This window comes from Coenobita brevimanus, chromosome 101, assembly GCF_032717465.1.
Source record: "Coenobita brevimanus isolate Jiangsu-jjx chromosome 101, ASM3271746v2, whole genome shotgun sequence".
In the NCBI taxonomy this organism is placed as follows: domain Eukaryota; kingdom Metazoa; phylum Arthropoda; class Malacostraca; order Decapoda; family Coenobitidae; genus Coenobita; species Coenobita brevimanus.
Window position 1 is genome coordinate 49,700,401 of NC_137054.1, and position 18,883 is coordinate 49,719,283.

The window sequence follows — 18,883 nt, forward strand, 5'->3', positions numbered from 1 at the left end:
GTGAGAGATAGTAGTAGAATGGATGTGGAAGATGTGCAGATTGGCCTGGAAGGAAGGTAGAGTCCCAGAGGATTGGAAGTCAGGTATAATTATTCCCTTGTACAAAGGAAAAGGGGAAAAAGAAGTGTGTGGTAATCATAGGGGCATTTGTCTTCTTAGTATAACAGGAAAAGTGTATGGTAGGATACTTATTGACAGAGTTAGAGAAAGAACCGAGAAATTAGTTGGAGAAGAACAGGGAGGCTTTAGGAAGGGAAGAGGTTGTGTAGATCAGATATTCATTCTTAGATCTTTTGTGGATAAGTTTCTAGAGAAGGGAAAGAAGTTGTATGCGGCTTTCATGGATTTGGAGAAAGCATATGACAAGGTGGATAGACAAGGATTGTGGAAAGTGTTAAGAATATATGGAGTAGATGGGAAGTTGTTGAATGCTGTGAAGAGTATGTACGATGGTGCGAAGGCTGCAGTGCATGTCGATGGTGAACTAAGTGAATTTTTCTCTTTGAAAGTTGGGTTGAAACAGGGATGTGTCATGTCTCCATGGTTGTTCAATCTGTACATGGATGGGGTAATAAAAGAGGTACAAGGTAGGGTAGTGGATGTTGGAGTGGCCCTCGTGAAAGAGGATAGTGTTTGGAAACTCCCTGTACTGTTGTTTGCAGAGGATACTGTGTTGTTGAGTGAAGACGAAGGGGAGCTGCAAGGCTTGGTGGATGAGTTTGGGAGAGTGTGTAAGAAACGGAATCTAAAGGTGAATGTAGGGAAGAGTAAAGTGATGGTCTTTGAGAGAGGTGAAGTCAGTGAATGTACAGTGAGGTTGGATGGTGAGGAATTGGAAAATGTGAGTACATTTAAGTACTTGGGTAGTGTGATGAGTAAGGATGCAGGTTTGGAGGGTGAAGTGCTTGAAAGGGTACAGCAGGGAAGAAAGGTTGCTGGTTCCTTGAAAGCAGTGATAAGAAACAGGGAAGTGAGCATGGAAGTGAAAAAGCTACTACACGACAGTATTGTGAAACCAACTCTAACGTACGGAAGTGAAGCTTGGACGTTGATGGAAGGACACAAATCAAGAGTGAGAGCAGTGGAAATGAGTTATTTAAGAAGAGCCCTGTGGAGTCACATGGAGAGACAGGCTGACGAATAAGGATATAAAGGAGCGTTGTGGTGTTGATGTGGATGTGATAGGAAGAGTTATGAGGAACACACTGAGGTGGTTCGGCCATGTGGAGAGGATGGAGGGTGAAAGACTGACGAAGAGAGTGTATGGGGGTGACGTGGAGGGGGGAAGAGGGAGGGGGAGGCCGAGGATGAGATGGAGGGATGGGGTAGAGAGGTATATGAGAGAGGGGGGTGTGAGTTGGGAGCAGGGGAGTGAAATGGCAGGGGACAGGGCGACTTGGACGCGATTTGTTTGTGGCCACCCCAAACGGGATTGAGGCGTCTGGCAATAAATAGATAGATAGAAAAATGAAGGAAACTAAGGGGGATGGCTGTGAAAGATCAGAAGTTCAGGAAGTGGTACGGACAGAGAGTAGGAGAGAAGAGGGTATAAAAAAACGTCAAAAATAATTTGAAGGTGATATATACTAATGTTGATGGTTTCATATCGACAAGGCTTGAAATTAACGATTTCTTCAAACAACATGAACCTGATGTCATGTGCTTTGTAGAGACCAAATTGAGAGAAGATATTGATGTTCATTTGGGAGATGGTAAATACAAACTGTGGAGAAAAGACAGAAAAGAAAAAACGGGAGGAGGAGTGATGATAGCAGTGAAGACCGACATAAATGTAGATACCGTGGAAATGGGAAAAGTTAGGGCTGAAGTGATATATATGAAATTAGAAACTGGAGAGAATGTTAATAGAGATATGGCGGTAGTGTATGTTCCCCCTAAGACGAAAGCATGGAAGGATGACGAATACCAGGAGATATTGTCAGATATGGCTAGCTATTTACAAAAAATATTTGAGAAAAGCAATAATATAATTTTGGTGGGTGACTTTAACTATAAAGAGGTGAACTGGGACGAATGGTACTTGGGAGGCGGCGAGGATTCGTGGGACACTATGTTATTAAATATAATAATGAATAACGTGATGACGCAATGAGTCAAAAAAGAGACACGGTTTCAGGGTGTTGACACACCAGCAAGGTTAGATTTACTGTTTACCAAAGAACCCGACGTAACAGAATCATTGAAATATCTCTGTCCTTTAGGAAAAAGTGATCATGTGGTCACTGAGTTCCAGATGACAATAGGGAATGTCGAGCCAAGAGACGTGCTTCATAGACAGGGAAGATACAACTTTGGGAGAGCAAATTTTACAGGATTGAGAAACTTTTTTGAAAATGCAGATTGGAGAAAATTCAAAGAAACAAGAGAGATACAGAGGAAGTGGGATATCTTTCTAGACCTCTATAATTTGGGAGTGGAAAAATTTGTACCAAGAGTAAGAGGGAAAGAAAGCAGGAAAAAGGACTGGTTTAATAGAAGGTGTATGATAGCAAAAAAAGAGAGAGATAAGGTGTGAACAATTGGAGAAAAAGAGGTAACAACAGAACAAAGGAAGAATATAAAAGAACAAGAAATGAATACACAAGAATACGGAGAGAAGAAGAAAGAAATTTTGAAAAAGGTATAATAGACAAATGCAAGGATGAACCCAAACTGTTTTATAGATTTGTTAATGGCAAACTGAAAATAAAAGGAAGGAATCATCAAATTGAAAGTAGAAGGAGAGGTCTATAAAGATGCGGCAATGAAAGCAGAAATAATGAACAAACGTTTCCAGTCAGTTTTCACTAATGAAAAGGAGCTTGTGGAAGGGGAGGGAGTGATTAGAAATGTCTATCTATCTATCTATCTATTGCCAGATGCCTCAATCCCGTTTGGGGTGGCCACAAACAAATCGCCTCCAAGTCGCCCTGTTCCCCGCCATTTCACTGCCCTGCTCGCAACTCACACCCCCCTCTCTCATATACCTCTCCACCCCATGCCTACATCTCATCCTCGGCCTCCCCCTCCCTCTTCCCACCTCTACCTCACTCACATACACTCTCTTCGTCAGTCTTTCACCCTCCATCCTCTCCACATGGCCAAACCACCTCAGTGTGTTCCTCATAACGCTTCCTATTACATCCACATCCACACCACAACGTGTATAAATTACTGGAAACTTATATAAATTACTGGAAACTTAAGATGTAAGGAAAGCCAAAGGACCTGCTGGAATTTCTAATTGGGTACTGAAGGAATGCAGAGAACAACTGGCGGATAAAATTCACAGTTTAATCGTGTGTTCAATGGAAGAGGGGAAAGTGCCACAAGAATGGAAGAGGGAAAATGTGGTACCAATTGATAAGGGAGGAAATAGGGAAGAACCCCTGAATTATAGACCAGTGTCCCTTACCAGCATGGTCGCAAAATTGTGCGAGAGAATCCTGAAAGACAGATGGATAAAATATCTGGAAGAGATGAATATTTTGGCTGAATGTCAGTTTGGATTCAGAAGTGGAAGGTCATGTGTTTCTAACTTGTTGAGCTTTTACTCAAGAGCGATTGACGTGGTACAGGAGAGAGATGGTTGGGTGGATTGTGTGTACTTAGACTTAGGGAAGGCCTTTGACAAGGTACCTCATAAGAGACTAATGTGGAAACTAGAATATATAGGAGGACTGAAGGGGAAACGTCTGGAATGGATGAGAGACTTTTTGAGAGACAGACAAATGAGGACAGTAATAAAGGATAGGATGTCTGGATGGAGGGAAGTAACAAGTGAAGTCCCACAAGGCTCGGTGTTGGCGCCAGTAATGTTCCTGATTTACGTAAATGATATGGTAGATGGAGTGAACAGTTACGCAAGTCTGTTTGCTGATGATGTAAAGATCTTGAGGAAGGTAGAGGTTGAGGAGGATTGTAAAATGCTGCAGGAGGATTTGGATAGGATACACAATTGGAGCCGGATGTGGGAAATGAAATTTAATATAAAGAAATGTAAAATATTGGAAATGGGTAAAAGTACCAGGAGGCCATCACTGAATTATTTGTTGGGTAATGAATTAATCACAAAAATGAGAGAAGAGAAAGATTTGGGAGTGCTGGTCCAAGGTAGTCTGTCACCTGAAAAACACATTAACAAGATGGTTAGAGAGACGTATAAACTCATGACTAACATAAGAGTAGCATTTCATTATATGGATGAGAAGATGATGAAAAAATTGATAGTGGCCATGATCTGCCCCAGGTTAGAATATGCAGTGGTAGTGTAGTCCCCACACAAAAAGAAAGATATTAACAAGATTGAGAGAATACAAAGAACAGCAACCAAGATGGTCCAAAGTCTGACAGACCTGTCATACAGAGGGAGGCTGGAAAAGCTGGATTTGCCTTCCTTAGCGGAAAGGAGAAAGAGGGGAGACATAATTGCAGTGTTCAGGACCATGGTGGGAGTAGATAAAATTGACAAAGAAGATCTGTTTCTATGGGATAAGAGAGCAACAAGAGGACACGGAATGAAATTGAAAAAGTCAAGCTGCTTGAAGGATATCAAGAAATATAGCTTTCCCTACAGAAGTACAGACTTATGGAATAGCCTGGACAAAGAGATCGTCCAATCTAAAAACTTAAACGAGTTTAAAGCTAAATCTGATTTACTGAGAAACAGCGATGGAAACCCACGAGCATAGCACATTTCGTGTATATCACAATTAGGTATATTAGGTAAATACTTAAATATTTGGAACGACTTTGACAAAGAGGTGGTGCATGAGAAAAACATTCATGTGTGTAAAGGTAGACTTGATAAATGTGGATATGGAGACAGGACAACACAAGCATTGCTCAATTCCTGTATACTACAAATAGGTAAATATACACACACACACACACACACACACACACACACACACACACACTTCATAGACAGGGAAGATACAACTTTGGGAAAGCAAATTTTACAGGATTGAGAAACTTTTTTGAAAATGCGGACTGGAGAAAATTCAGAGAAACAAGAGAGATGCAGAGGAAGTGGGATATCTTTCTAGACCTCTATAATTTGGGAGTGGAAAAATTTGTACCAAGAGTAAGAGGGAAAGAAAACAGGAAAAAGGAGTGGTTTAATAGAAGGTGTATGATAGCAAAAAAAGAGAGAGATAAGGCATGGAACAATTGGAGAAAGAGAGGTAACAACAGAACAAAGGAAGAATATAAAGGAACAAGAAATGAATACACAAGAATACGTAGAGAAGAAGAAAGGAATTTTGAAAAAGGTATAATAGACAAATGCAAGGATGAATCCAAACTGTTTTATAGATTTGTTAATGGCAAACTGAAACAAAAGGAAGGAATCACCAAATTGAAAGTAGAAGGAGAGGTCTTTAAGGATGCGGCAATGCAAGCAGAAATAATGAACAAACGTTTCCAGTCAGTTTTCACTAAAGAAATGGAGTTTGTGGAAGGGGATGGAGTGACTAAAAATGTGCCGGTGATAAAAGATATAAAAGTGGAGGTACAGGAAGTGTATAAATTACTGGAAACTCAAGATGTAAGGAAAGCCCCAGGACCTGATGGAGTTTCTAACTGGGTACTGAAGGAATGCAGAGAACAACTGGCGGATAAAATCCACAGTTCAATCGTATGCTCACTGGAAGAGGGGAAAGTGCCAAAAGAATGGAAGAGGGCAAATGTGGTACCAATTTACAAGGGAGGAAACAGGGAAGAACCCCTGAATTATAGACCAGTGTCTCTAACCAGCATGGTTGCAAAATTGTGTGAGAGAATCCTGAAAGATAGATGGATAAAATATCTGGAAGAGATGAATATTTTGGCTGAATGTCAGTTTGGATTCAGAAGTGGAAGGTCAAGTGTTTCTAACTTGTTGAGTTTTTACTCAAGAGCGACTGACGTGGTACAGGAGAGAGATGGTTGGGTGGATTGTGTGTACTTAGACTTAGAGAAGGCCTTTGACAAGGTACCTCATAAGAGACTAATGTGGAAACTAGAATATATAGGAGGACTGAAGGGGAAACTTCTGGAATGGATGAGAGACTTTTTGAGAGACAGACAAATGAGGACAGTAATAAAGGATAGGATGTCTGGATGGAGGGAAGTAACAAGTGGAGTCCCACAAGGCTCAGTGTTGGTGCCAGTAATGTTCCTGATTTACATAAATAATATGGGAGATGGAGTGAACAGTTATGCAAGTCTGTTTGCTGATGATGTAAAGATCTTGAGGAAGGTAGAGGTTGAGGAGGATTGTAAAATACTGCAGGAGGATTTGGATAGGATACACAATTGGAGCCGGACGTGGGAAATGAAATTTAATGTAAAGAAATGTAAAATATTGGAAATGGGTAAAAGTACCAGGAGGCCATCACTCAATTATTTGTTGGGTAATGAATTAATCACAAAAAGGAGAGAAGAGAAAGATTTGGGAGTGCTGGTCCAAGATAGTTTGTCACCAGAAAAGCACATTAAGAAGATAGTTGGAGAGACTTATAAACTCCTGACTAACATAAGAGTAGCATTTCATTATATGGATGAGGAAATGATGAAAAAATTGATAGTGGCCATGATCCGCCCCAGGTTAGAATATGCAGTGGTGGTGTAGTCCCCACACAAAAAGGAAGATATAAACAAGATTGAGAGAATACAAAGAACAGCAACCAAGATGGTCCCCAGTCTGACAGACCTGTCATAGAGAGAGAGGCTGGAAAAACTGGATTTGCCTTCCTTAGAGGAAAGGAGAAAGAGGGGAGACATGATTGCAGTGTTCAGGACCATGGTGGGAGTAGATAAAACTGACAAAGAAGATCTGTTTGTATGGGATAAGAAAGCAACAAGAGGACACGGAATGAAATTGAAAAAGTCAAGCTGCTTGAAGGATATCAAGAAATATAGCTTTCCTTATAGAAGTATAGACTTATGGAATAGCCTGGACAAAGAGATCGTCCAGTCTAAAAACTTAAACGAGTTTAAAGCTAAATTTGACTTATTGAGAAACAGCGATGGAAACCCACGAGCATAGCACATTTCATGTATATCACAATTAGGTATATTAGGTAAATACTTAAATATTTGGAACGACTTAGACAAAGAGGTGATGCATGAGAAAAACATTCATGTGTGTAAAGGTAGACTTGATAAATGTGGATATGGAGACAGGACAACACGAGCATTGCTCATTTCCTGTATACTACAAATAGGTAAATACACATAGGTAAATACACACACACACACACACACACACACTCACAAACAGACACACAGAGGTGGGCAAAAACAATGTCGCTCCCCCCTGGTAAAGGTGGGCAATAAAAATGCAGAGAACAACACAACTTTTGGTTTCTTAAACTCTAAAAACTGATAGCTGGCCTAGCCATTGTTAGCAGACCATGAAACTGTTATTTTGTTCTTGAGAAGACCAGAACAAGGAAGAGTAGGAAAGGAGAGGTGGCCACGCAACAGACAGAGGAGAAGAGAAACTTATTTTTCAAAAAAAAAAAAAAAAAAAAAAAAAAAAAAAAAAAAAGCTTCAGAAGTTGACACAGGGATAAAATAATGACTGAATATCAATAAGAAGTTCATTTTCATAAACACTGACTTATTCAGGCAAATCATGCTTTTCCTTTCGGACCTTGTGCCCTCCAGGCTGAGAACCACATCCCTATATTGTGCAAGGTTCCAGCACTCTGTGTAATGAACAGTGTTTCACCCAAATTCAGCCATGGTTCTTCCCATGGCAAGGTGCAGGGAAATACAGCATGTAAGAGAGTTTGGCCCCTAGGTGGACACCAAAGCTGCTCCACGCAAAGTGCACTGCACCACCACATGTAGACTTCTCGTCAGCATACAAAAATACTAACAAACTGGTCAAGTAAATTATGGGCATACATGATGCCAAACACAGAAAAACTGCACCACTGATATTGACTTACGTCTGGAACAAAAGGTGGCTCACACATGCCTGCCTCTAATCTCTTCCAATTTATTGTCTTGAAGAAGGGGTGAGTCTTGACTTCAGCTGCTCCCTGTCGACCTCTTGAGCACCCTAAGCGCTCTCTCACATTCTTTTTCAGCAGCTGTAATTATCATAACAATATATATCTCTCCACAAAACATTATAAATTCATGATAATCTAATTTACCAGAGATAAAAACACATGCTCAAATTAACACAAATCAGTGTACTTGCATATAAATATATCCACTACAGTATACAAAATCCAGAGTTTTTCTAGATGAACAAATGTCCAATGTATAAAACTAAGTACAGTAAAGAGATATGCTGGTAGGTAATTGGCTTTCCAACAAAATGATAATCCATTCTTATCAATAACTGGGAAACTGACACTTCATCCTACCATTCCTCCAGTATTTTAAACAAGAGTATTCATACAGCTCCTTCTGAGCAAATGACTTTTATCATACTCATTTTTATTTTTTTTCGCCTAGTCACATCACTCGTCAGCCCAAGAAGTGACCTCACACACAGACTCGGTAAATGGTGTTATGAAAGTAGGGTAGGATCCAGCCAGGAAAATCTGCTAAAATGACTTCACTTACTTTTCGATAAATAAATAAGAAAATATATATATATATATATATATATATATATATATATATATATATGGAGTCTCTGTGGTAAAGTGGTAGAATGTGCGTTTTGTACACGGGTGTGCCAGGGTTCGCGCCCCGCCAGGGTAATAAACTTTGGGAGTGTTCACTCGGCCACGTACTACATTGGCGGACACCAGGGGTGCTGTGGTTGAACCAGTGTCGCTTACTATAAAGTATGCTTGCACCCAGTCGGCTTGCGTGGGCCAATTACACTTCGTTGACAGACTACACACACATCCAAAGCCACTCCAACACGACAATTACACTAACAAGCACTTCTCACCCTACATACACTCTCTACTAGACAGCCTAAGCCACTCGGTAGACATACATTGGCTGTATCGACCCGACTTCGGCAGGGATAGGCCGGTCCTGTAGTGGATACTCAAACGGCTGATGATGATGATGAAGATGATATTTATATATACAGTCGACCCTCTGTCCTTGCGGTTCCTCTGTTTGCAGTTTCGATTGTTCGCGGTTTGTCACCAGGGAAACCAAATCACCTTTTTTGAAGTACAGAGCAAAATGGAAACATATTCAAATCGCGCGCCACATGCTGCATGCCACCCACGCCACCCCCGCATTGTTTTGAATCTCTCACGGCAGGCTCTCTCATTCTCAGGTTCCAAGGTAATTCGCCATCAAGTCAATTCGCCGTCAAAACATGGATGATTCCCCGTCAGGACAATTCACACCCTGGACGATTCCCCATCATTCTATAAATATACTTATTTTTTAATAATTAATACTTTAATAACTAATTTTCAGGGGGATCTATCAAAGTCTATGTTCATTCAATAGCTTAGGCTTTGGATATCATTTATAAGTTGCACTTTTAGCCAATAATTAACGTGTTTCCATTTCGCTGTAGTCGACTTTGAATTATATTCTAGCGTCACCCGTAGCTGTCTTCATTAATTTTCATTGGTACTACAACATCCTGGGTATATTTTAAAATGACTCTGAAGAGGTACAAGTATATATTCATCTATAATGACAATATCCAACGTGTTATTCTGATCGGCCATAGTGGACGCAAACTGTGGGGAAAGATATGGTTGAGCCTCAACAGATGTCACTACATTTATTATAAAAACAATAAACCACCACCACTTTCAAAACTCGTATATCTAAAAGACTATTATAGTACGTAAATAAATGACGGGAATCGTCCTGACGGCGAACTGTTTTGTTATTGTTGTGATTGCGAATTGACTTGACGGTGAATTTAAAAGACTATTATAGTATGTAAATAAATGATGAGGAATCATCCTGACAGCGAATTGTCTTGTTATTGTTGTGACTGCGAACTGACTTGACAGCGAATTGTCCTGAAACCCATTCTCACTGTGACCACGCTTGTGTGTGCTTGTACTCGCTGATCTCTCCGTGACACCATCATTTTATCTACCATGGGCCCTAAAGAGCAGACAAGACATCTCCTGAAGGCACCCCAAAGCACCAGAAGAAGGTAATGATCCTGTTGGAGAAGGTAGAATTGCTGGACAAGTTACGGGAAGGAAAATCCTCGTAACGGTGGTGGAGGGTGAAAGTGTAGCTGTGACGAACGGTGTGAGCGGCCATCCACCTACGCAATTAAACTATTTTTTTCATACTTTAATTATAAATAAAGTGTTTATTGACATGTACACAGGGGTTTTCTTTCATTAACCCCCGAAATGCCGCCATGGACAGCTGACCCCCCCCCCCCGGGTGGCGGGGTAGGATCGCGGTCTGAGTACCTGTAGGAAAATATTAACCCTAGAACATTATACTTGGTATGGCAGATAGTACTTACATTCAGCTTTCTCCAGAGACAGGTGTTGAGCCTTCGTGGACTACCCAAGGACATGTGGAGACTTGAAAAGTTGGGTAACAAAATCTTCACTTTCACACCTCCAGCAACCCGGTTTCCCCTCTACCACAGCCTCATTCTGTCACAGTAAACTTTATACTACAACGTACAGGTAGTTTGGAATCCGTATGTGTACGATAAGCACTGAAAATAAGGCTAAAATCAACGAAGCGTATGGCCGACATGCAGCGCGGCGGCGGTCTTCCCGTCACTCAACAAACATTTCCATTTTCACAGCTAAAAACACGTATACTACATTATTTTCAATCACATTACTTCCCAGAAGATCACCGCGGCGCGCTTTTATTCTGCCTTACGCCCGTCACTTTATTCTCGTTCCTGTTGGCCGCTCGCACTGACTCGGAAGAGCTAGAACTCGCCATAATGTCACTGTGAAAGCCTGCGGTAAACTGACACTAAACAGGGGCAAACCGCGCGAAGAAAAGCTAGTGTGACAACTGGGGAAACAAGCGTTTCCTATTACCATAAACTGCTTGTGAGAGGAGAGCGCAGATTTACAGTTCTGAGCAGTCAGAGCGCTGCCATATATCACAGCCGGGCTGGCCGGGCCGTAGTGGTGGGGGGGAGGGGGGAAAAACACGATACTTGGCAACAACGGAGGTCAGTAGTACAAAGATCAAGTATGCTAATTGTAGCTAAAGGGTGGTGGTACTGATAGACAATACCAGCTGGAACAACCTTGCCCGCGTTTATTCAAAATTAACTCGAATCACAAACGCGACGATCCGCCGTTATGTCCTTTTTGACCATCGTCGCAAACGCGACGCTCCGCGTTTAAAGGGTTAAAGAAGGAAATGGGGGGCTAGGGGTGTTTTTAGGGGGGCACCAATTTTACACGGATTTTCGATCTTCCCGGGGGTCTCAGGCCCCTAACCCCCGCAAAGACAGAGAGTCGACTGTATATATATTGTGGTAGGTGGGGGCACTCACCATCCACTCACTCGATGTAGTGCTGCTGTCGGGTGTCTGCCCTTTCCTTTCCTCCATCCTTCTTTCCTTCCATCCTCTTCTGTCTTCCTTTACTTCATTCTTTCCTTGTCTATCCGCCTACAGGTGACTTTACACTTCCTCTTCTGTCTTTCATTGCTTCATTCTTTCCTCTTCCTTCTGCCTGTGGGTGACTCTACATTGAGTGACAAGCCAATGGTTTCCTGTACACCAGGAAACCATTTATTACGCTGGGTGGTAACCATATAACCAAATTTGGGTGCCTAGTGGTTTAATGAGTAATTATTGCACTGCAATAGGATTGAGCCGGTGAAACTTTATATCCAAGGGGTGGCTGGGGTAGATTGCTCACGTAATGCCACTCAGGGATGAGTGACGCTGATCACTCTCATCTTAAATGTCGGGACCAACTGCTTAGCCCCGGACTCCTATGCTCCTCATGGGGCAATGTAGGATTGGATGATGGATAGAGATATATATATATATATATGATAGATAGATAGACAGATAGATAGATATTTATATATAGGTATATATATATTCCTATGGGAGAGTTGACTGTGTCTGCCTTGTGTTTCCACCTCTACCAAGTGGATTCTTTGGGCAAGAAGTAACTGGCAACTCCTCTGGTGTTGGCGGGAGGTGGTGAAACACTCAGCATGTCAGTGCTTGCCCAGAAGCGAGAGTGGGAGTGTGTGTTCCCATCGCTCCGAGTTTGCACCTCCCTCTTTTTTCGTATACATTACTGTTTACCCTGTTATTTTCCTAGAGTCGAGTTGTCATGCCTGGAAAGTACTGCTCAAGGGATGAGAGGGTCCGTATCATTGCACGGAGGCAGGATAATGTCCCAATCAACACGATTTGTGAAAATACTGGACGCAAAAAAATCAACCATCATGAAGTTTCTTGCTGCAGCGTGTGGCCTGCCACCTGATGTCGTACCAGAGCACAAGCATGGCGGTGGAAAGAAGAGGACAACTTCCAGAGGTACAGATACGCTTCTGAAGAGGGAAGTAATCAAGAATCCTCGAGTGACAGCAGTAGAATTGAAGAGAATGCATCCCCAGCTGTTACAACACGTCTCAATTCGAACTATCCAACACCCCTTGCAGAAGGAGCTGGGTTTGCCAAGCCACACCACAGCCAAGAAACCGTTTCTTACTGATCACTAGAAGAAGCAGCGTAATCAGTTTGCCAAGAAGTACAGTAGGCACACTGGACATCGGATGAGTGGAGAAAAGTTATGTTTTCTGATGAAAGCACATTTCAAGTGTTCCAGGTGCATTCTGCCAAGGTTCGGTGCCCTGCCTCCCATAGTTGATATGTCCCTGCTAACACGATACCGACTGTTAAGCACCCGCAATCAGTAATCGTATGGGGATGTTTCTCAGGTGAAATGGGAAAGGGAGGCCTCTACTTTCTTTGTAAGAACTTGATGATGAATGGGCCAGTGCATTCAAGTTCTGAAAGACCATTTGTTAAATTTTTTTGCTATTCATGGATGCGACTTTTTCATGCACGATTCAGCTCCATGTCAAAAGTCAATAAAGGTGACAAAATGGCTTCAGGATAATTGGAGTGAGGTCCTCGACTGGCCTGGCAACGGTCCGGACCTAAATCTGATAGAAAACTGCTCGGCAAAGACGAAGAAATATCATGGCAGAGAAGAAGACACCCAATCTGGACAACCTCAAGAATGAACTGAGAAATGTTTGGTGCAAAGAAATGAAATTAGATTACTTTACAGATCTAAGTGATTCCATGCCAAAATGCATCCAACTGGTCCTGAAGAACAAGGGAAACATGATTTCATATTAATGAATGGCATTTCATGAACAAACATTGTGATATACTATGATTTCTGTGTTTTTTAATACCTTGTAAGGGGAGGTCCTATGTCAATAGTATTCTATCCTCCTGGGGAAGGGAGGATAGAATACTACCCCAGTATTCCCTGCTTGTCGTAAGAGGCGACTAAAAGGGACACTTTTATCTACATTCTTTTTGCTCTCTTTCTTTCCCTTGTACTTTGTCTGTCCAAACCCTCTGCATTTTACTTTCATTTAGTTAATTTCCTCTCTCCACTGTCTGGTTCCTGCGAGTCACTGGCATTGGCTCCAGGGTAAAAAAATCTTACTGCCTAAGAAATCTTGATGAACTCTGGTGACGAAGCAATGGCCCTCAGTTCTGTGCAGCCCTTAAGTGGGCAGGGGGTGCTAAGAATCCCACGGTGTAGAAATAAGTTCATAAATCCAAAAAGAACCTTAAGAATAGGAAATTGGAATGTTCGAACTCTCAATCAGGCTGGTAAAATGGAAGAACTTATTTCAGTGTTCAAGGAATAAAAGATGGATATTTGTGCTCCTATAGAAACGAGGTTGCTTGGAGTTGATAAAATGAATTTGGAAGATGGTATTACTATGTTGGTTTCTGGTAGGAGTGATGGAAATCATTACCAAGGAGTAGGCTTACTGCTGAGTAGAGATGCTTGCAAGGCACTATGTGAGTTTGAACCAATTAATGAGCGCTTGCTTTATGCTCGCTTAAAATCTGACCATGGTAATATCAGTATGGTTGTAGGGTACAAATGAGGCTGCTGATGAAATGAAGGATGACTTTTATGAGAAGCTGCAGGATGTAGTGAATAGAGTGGCAATACATGATGTGTTAGTTTGCATTGGTGATTTTAATGCGATTGTTGGCAGTAGTAGGGATGGCTTTGAAGATTGTATGGGTAAGGAGGGTGTTGGTATAAGAAACGAAAATGGGGTGCGACTTGCAAGCTTTTGTTTGGCAAATGACCTTATCATTGGTGGAACTATCTTTGAGCATAGAAAAATACATAAGACTACTTGGATTTCACCATGTGGTAAATATTGTAACCAGATTGACCACATTGCAATTACCAGAAGGCATAGAAGTTATTTGCAAGATGTTTGCGTAAGGAGGGGGGCAGATATAGGTAGTGATCATCAACTTGTTGTGTCAAAGATTAAAATAAAACTTAAGAGAAACGTTAATGGTAATTGTACAGGAGGTAATAATTATGATTTTGGTGAGTTGAGAAGTGATGAGAGCACGAGGGAAAAGTTTCGGTGCGAATGTAGAAACAGGTTTCTAGTCCTGCAGACTTTGATGGAATCTGAAGACAATGATATTAATCAAATGTGGAGAGAGGTAAAAGAGGTTTTGCATGAGAGTGCTAAGGTTACTATTAAGAAAAAGGGAAAAGCGAGAAGGAAAAAGTAGATGTCAGATGAAACATGGAATGTAATTCAGAAAAGGAAAGAGGCTAAGTTAAGAAGTGAAGAACAACATGTTGATGGCCAGGTAGTTGAAGTACTTAGAGCAAAGTACTGGAGTTTACATTCTGAAGTAAAAAGACTCGTTAGACTTGATCAGAGGAGACTATATGATGAAAAGGCGACAGAGACAGAAATTAAATTAAGTAAAAATGACGGTCAGAGCACAAGAGTAGCGTATCAGGCCATAAAGGAGTTAACTGGGACTGAAAGGAGAAGGAAGGAAATACCTGTACGAGATAGAAATGGTAATTTGATGACTAAAGATTTGGATATAAAAGGAAGATGGAAAGAGCACTTTGAATCTGTTCTAAATAGACCAATCCCAGCTGAAGAGGACATTTTGCCAGCCGAGAGAGATTTGCAGATAGAAACAGGGGATATAACTTTGGAAGAGGTAGCAAAATCTATAAAGGAGTTAAAGAATTTTAAGGTTCCAGGTGAGAATGGAATATTCCCTGAAATGCTTAAGGTGGAAAATGACGAGTTGATGAATGCGCTTTTGAAACTTTTTAATGTGGCTTGGGATAATGGTGGAATTCCAGAAGAGTGGAAAAATGGAGTGATTATGAAAATACCAAAAAAGGGAGATTTAAGTGTGTGTGGCAACTGGAGGGGGTAACTTTGACACCCGTAGTTGCAAAAGTCTTTTCCAAAATCTTGTTGAACAGAATAGAGCCAGTAATTGATAAAATTTTAAGAGAAGAACAAGCGGGATTTAGAAAGGGTCGAGGTTGTAATGATCAGATTTTTATTGTAAGGCATCTAATGCAACAAGCTAATGAGATGAAAATGCCACTTAACATGTATTTTGTGGATTTTGAAAAGGCGTTTGATAGTGTTTCACGTGGAGCTATGTTGAAAATTATGAGATTCTATGGTATACCAGAAAAGTTTGTAAATATTAATAGAAGCCTGTATGAAGGTACTTTTTGTAAGGTAATGGTGGGTGGTTCTTTGAGTGATCCATTTCAAGTTAGGTCAGGAGTGATTCAAGGAGGAGTTCTTTCGCCATTGTTGTTTGTTTTGGTTATGAATTATGTTATGAAAAAGGTTGTAAGGAGAACAGGTGCAGGAATTAACTGGACAGAAAATAAGAAGCTGATGGATTTGGACTATGCTGATGATATTGTACTCATTTGCGGAAGTATTTACGAGAAGCAGAGGGTGCTCGATTGTCTGGTGGAGGAAGGAGAAAAAGTGGGATTGGTAATAAATTGTGGAAAGACTGAAATTATTAATATGAACGTGGAGAACCAAATCGATTGTGTAATTGGGAATAATGTGGTGAAGAATGTAGAAAACTTTAAATATCTGGGAATGATTGTATCACCTAATGGATCATTAAACAATGAAATTGAGGAGAGGACTAGACAGGCTTGGCGAGCTGTTGGAATGTTGAAATCTGTTTGGAATAATAATATGCTTTTGGTACATACTAAAGTGAAAATTTACAAGTCCGTGGTTAGACCAATTTTAATTTACGGGCATGAGTCATGGTACAGTACAATTGCAACAGATCAGAAAGTATTAGGATTTGAGAATAAAATACTGAGAAGGATTCTTGGGGTAAAGTGGCAAGACAGAGTTACAAATGAAAGAGTAAGGGATATTACGAGAGTGGAACCAGTTAATGAATATGTGAGACTGTCTCGCTGGAAGTGGCTGGGGCACATATACAGAAAAGAAGGTTGTTTAATACAGGATAAGCCAGAGTGGACTGCTAGAGGAAGAAGAGGTAGAGGTAGGCCGAGGGAAACCTGGTTGAGGACAATGAAAAAAGAAGCAGGAGAGGAGTGTTGGTGGGACCTGAAGGAGATGGCAAGAGACAAATATTGGTGGAGAGAGTTCATTGAGGCCCTATGCATCCCGTGGGGTGCCACAGGAAATGATTGATTGATTGATATATATACTGTATATATATATATACTATACAGTAACCTCTCAAATAACGCAAGGGTTAGGTTCCTAGAGAGGTCGCTTTAGTTAAAAAAGAGTTATTTAAACATAATTTTCCCATAAGAAACAATGGTAATATTGGGGGTTACGTTCCTGGACTCTGGGATACCCATTTGGGGAGTTATGCTACTCTAAACTTAAAAGCAACAATATTAATTTGAAAGAAAATCCACGTAAAAAACAAAAAATATATATTTGGGGAGAAATAAACAACATTTGAGCCCTAGTTGGGCCGAAGCGTTGTTTATTTCTCCCCAAATACATATTGTTTTCGTTTTTTACGTGGATTCTCTTTCAATTCTGCTTCTTTCATGGCATTGTGAAAGTTCCTCAACATTATTAATGCATTAGTAGGTCATAAAACCACTACAGTCAAAGCAATATCTTCATTACAGTAAGCAGGTCACAAACATTAACAACACACAGCCTCACTTCATCTATGCATCACTCATCGTCTGCTGCTGTCCCTCCTCACCCCGCTCCCCCACCTCCCACCGCTCCCCACCCTAAATTTGCTGTCCCTCCTCAATCTGCTGTCCTTCCTCTTCCTCTTCCTCTGACTCCCGTGCTACTGCTGATGAAGATAACTCCCTTAAGTTTTCTGTCTTCTTCATAAAGAACTGCTCTATCCTGGTCTGAGTGGTTTTCTTCTTTCTGTTCTGCAGCATCAAGTTGTAACAATTTAGATATGCCCTCACTTTCCTGGCCAAATTTTGTCCGAAAATTAGCCAAATTGCTCAGAATGGGGCCAAACATCATTTTCGAATATTATAGTTCGAATAAAACCAGCTTAAGCAACAGGCAAATAAAAAATTGTATTTATGCATAAACTGCCACACACAGTCTATCAGCTCAGGACTGTCCAAGGCGCGCGGGGCTAATCTGAAATCATCACATACGTGTAAAGTCGCGTCAAATCGAGAAACCCTTAGTGAAACATATCTCCTTAAATATTTGCTAGTGTTAAAACGAAAACGCGTTTTTTTAACTCGCGTTAGTTGAGAGGTTACTGCATACTGTATACAGTGGGCTCGTCTACTGCGCGAGCTCAGAGTGCGTGAATTGCTCTGTGCACAAGTTACCAAAAATCATAACCAAAAAACCTCGAATGTTCAAGTTTACCTCACAGAACGCGAGATACAGGCAAGGAGTGGCTCAAAAATGCCATTTTCCATTAGTACACGACCCCCCCCCCAACACTACGCGTCCATTATCACGTGTCGTCATGTTGATGCGCAGAAATTCCTGGGGAATTCTACTGCGCAGCTTTAGGAGGCGGTTGGTGCGCCATTACAGACAAGGCTCGTGCACAGTGCGGATCTGCTCTCTGCACATAACCTGTCGTGTACAACGTGTTGCTTTTTTTTGCTCCATCCTGGGCTGTACTGTACCTTCACTGCACCATGCCTCCAGCCCCAAGAGTTAAGAAACTCCTCACACACACAACCAAGTTAAAGATTACCAAGCTCAAGGAGGAGGGACAAGGAAACACAGTTATCAGGAAAGCCCTGGGATTGGCTGAATCAACAGTGAGGACAGTTTAGAAGAATCGTGATGCCATCAGGGCACTTTTGAAGACGTATGGTGCATCTGAGCTTGACAGCCGTTCCCGGGTGGGAAATCGTGTGATGATACTTATGGAACGGTATCTTGCCACCTACATTATGAGGAAGGCGAAGGAAGGTGTACAACTGAACGGCAGATTTATTCGGAACCAAGTCCAGCTATTTTACAAGGCAGCATCTCGCAAGTTAAATGTGGACAAACCTATCAAGGCATCGGTAGGATGGCTGAACTGTTTTTTGAAACACAAGGAACTCCGTCACATCAAACTGTCTGGTGTACGTGCCTCTGCCGACGAGCTGGCCGCGAGAGAGTATCCTGCGATATTTAGAGCGCTAACTGAAGAAGGACAGTACACCAAGGACCAGATCTACAATGTCAATGAAACATCATTATACTACAAGGCCATGCCCAAATCAACTTGCATCGCTAAAAGACAGAAACAAGCCCCAGGTCACAAGCTCCAGAAGTGTAAGATGACGGTAATGTTCACTGTAAACCTGTCTGGGAACCACAAAATGAGGCCAGTTGTTGTACACACAGCTTCACACCCAAGGTGCTACAAAACCCTTACGAACATGGACGCAAGTGGCGTGTACTGGTATGATTC

The 18,883-nt window shown here is 41.4% G+C and overlaps 1 protein-coding gene across 1 annotated transcript in view; it reads right to left on the minus strand.

Annotated features, from left to right (window-relative positions):
- LOC145415093 (G protein-coupled receptor kinase 2-like) overlaps positions 1 to 18,883 on the minus strand; it is an 831,927-nt gene that overhangs the window by 222,826 nt on the left and 590,218 nt on the right. Inside the window, exon 11 of the mRNA XM_080284507.1 lies at positions 7,941 to 8,084. Within this exon, the coding sequence (XP_080140633.1) occupies positions 7,941 to 8,084 (144 nt within the window). The remainder of the gene's footprint in view (positions 1 to 7,940; positions 8,085 to 18,883) is intronic.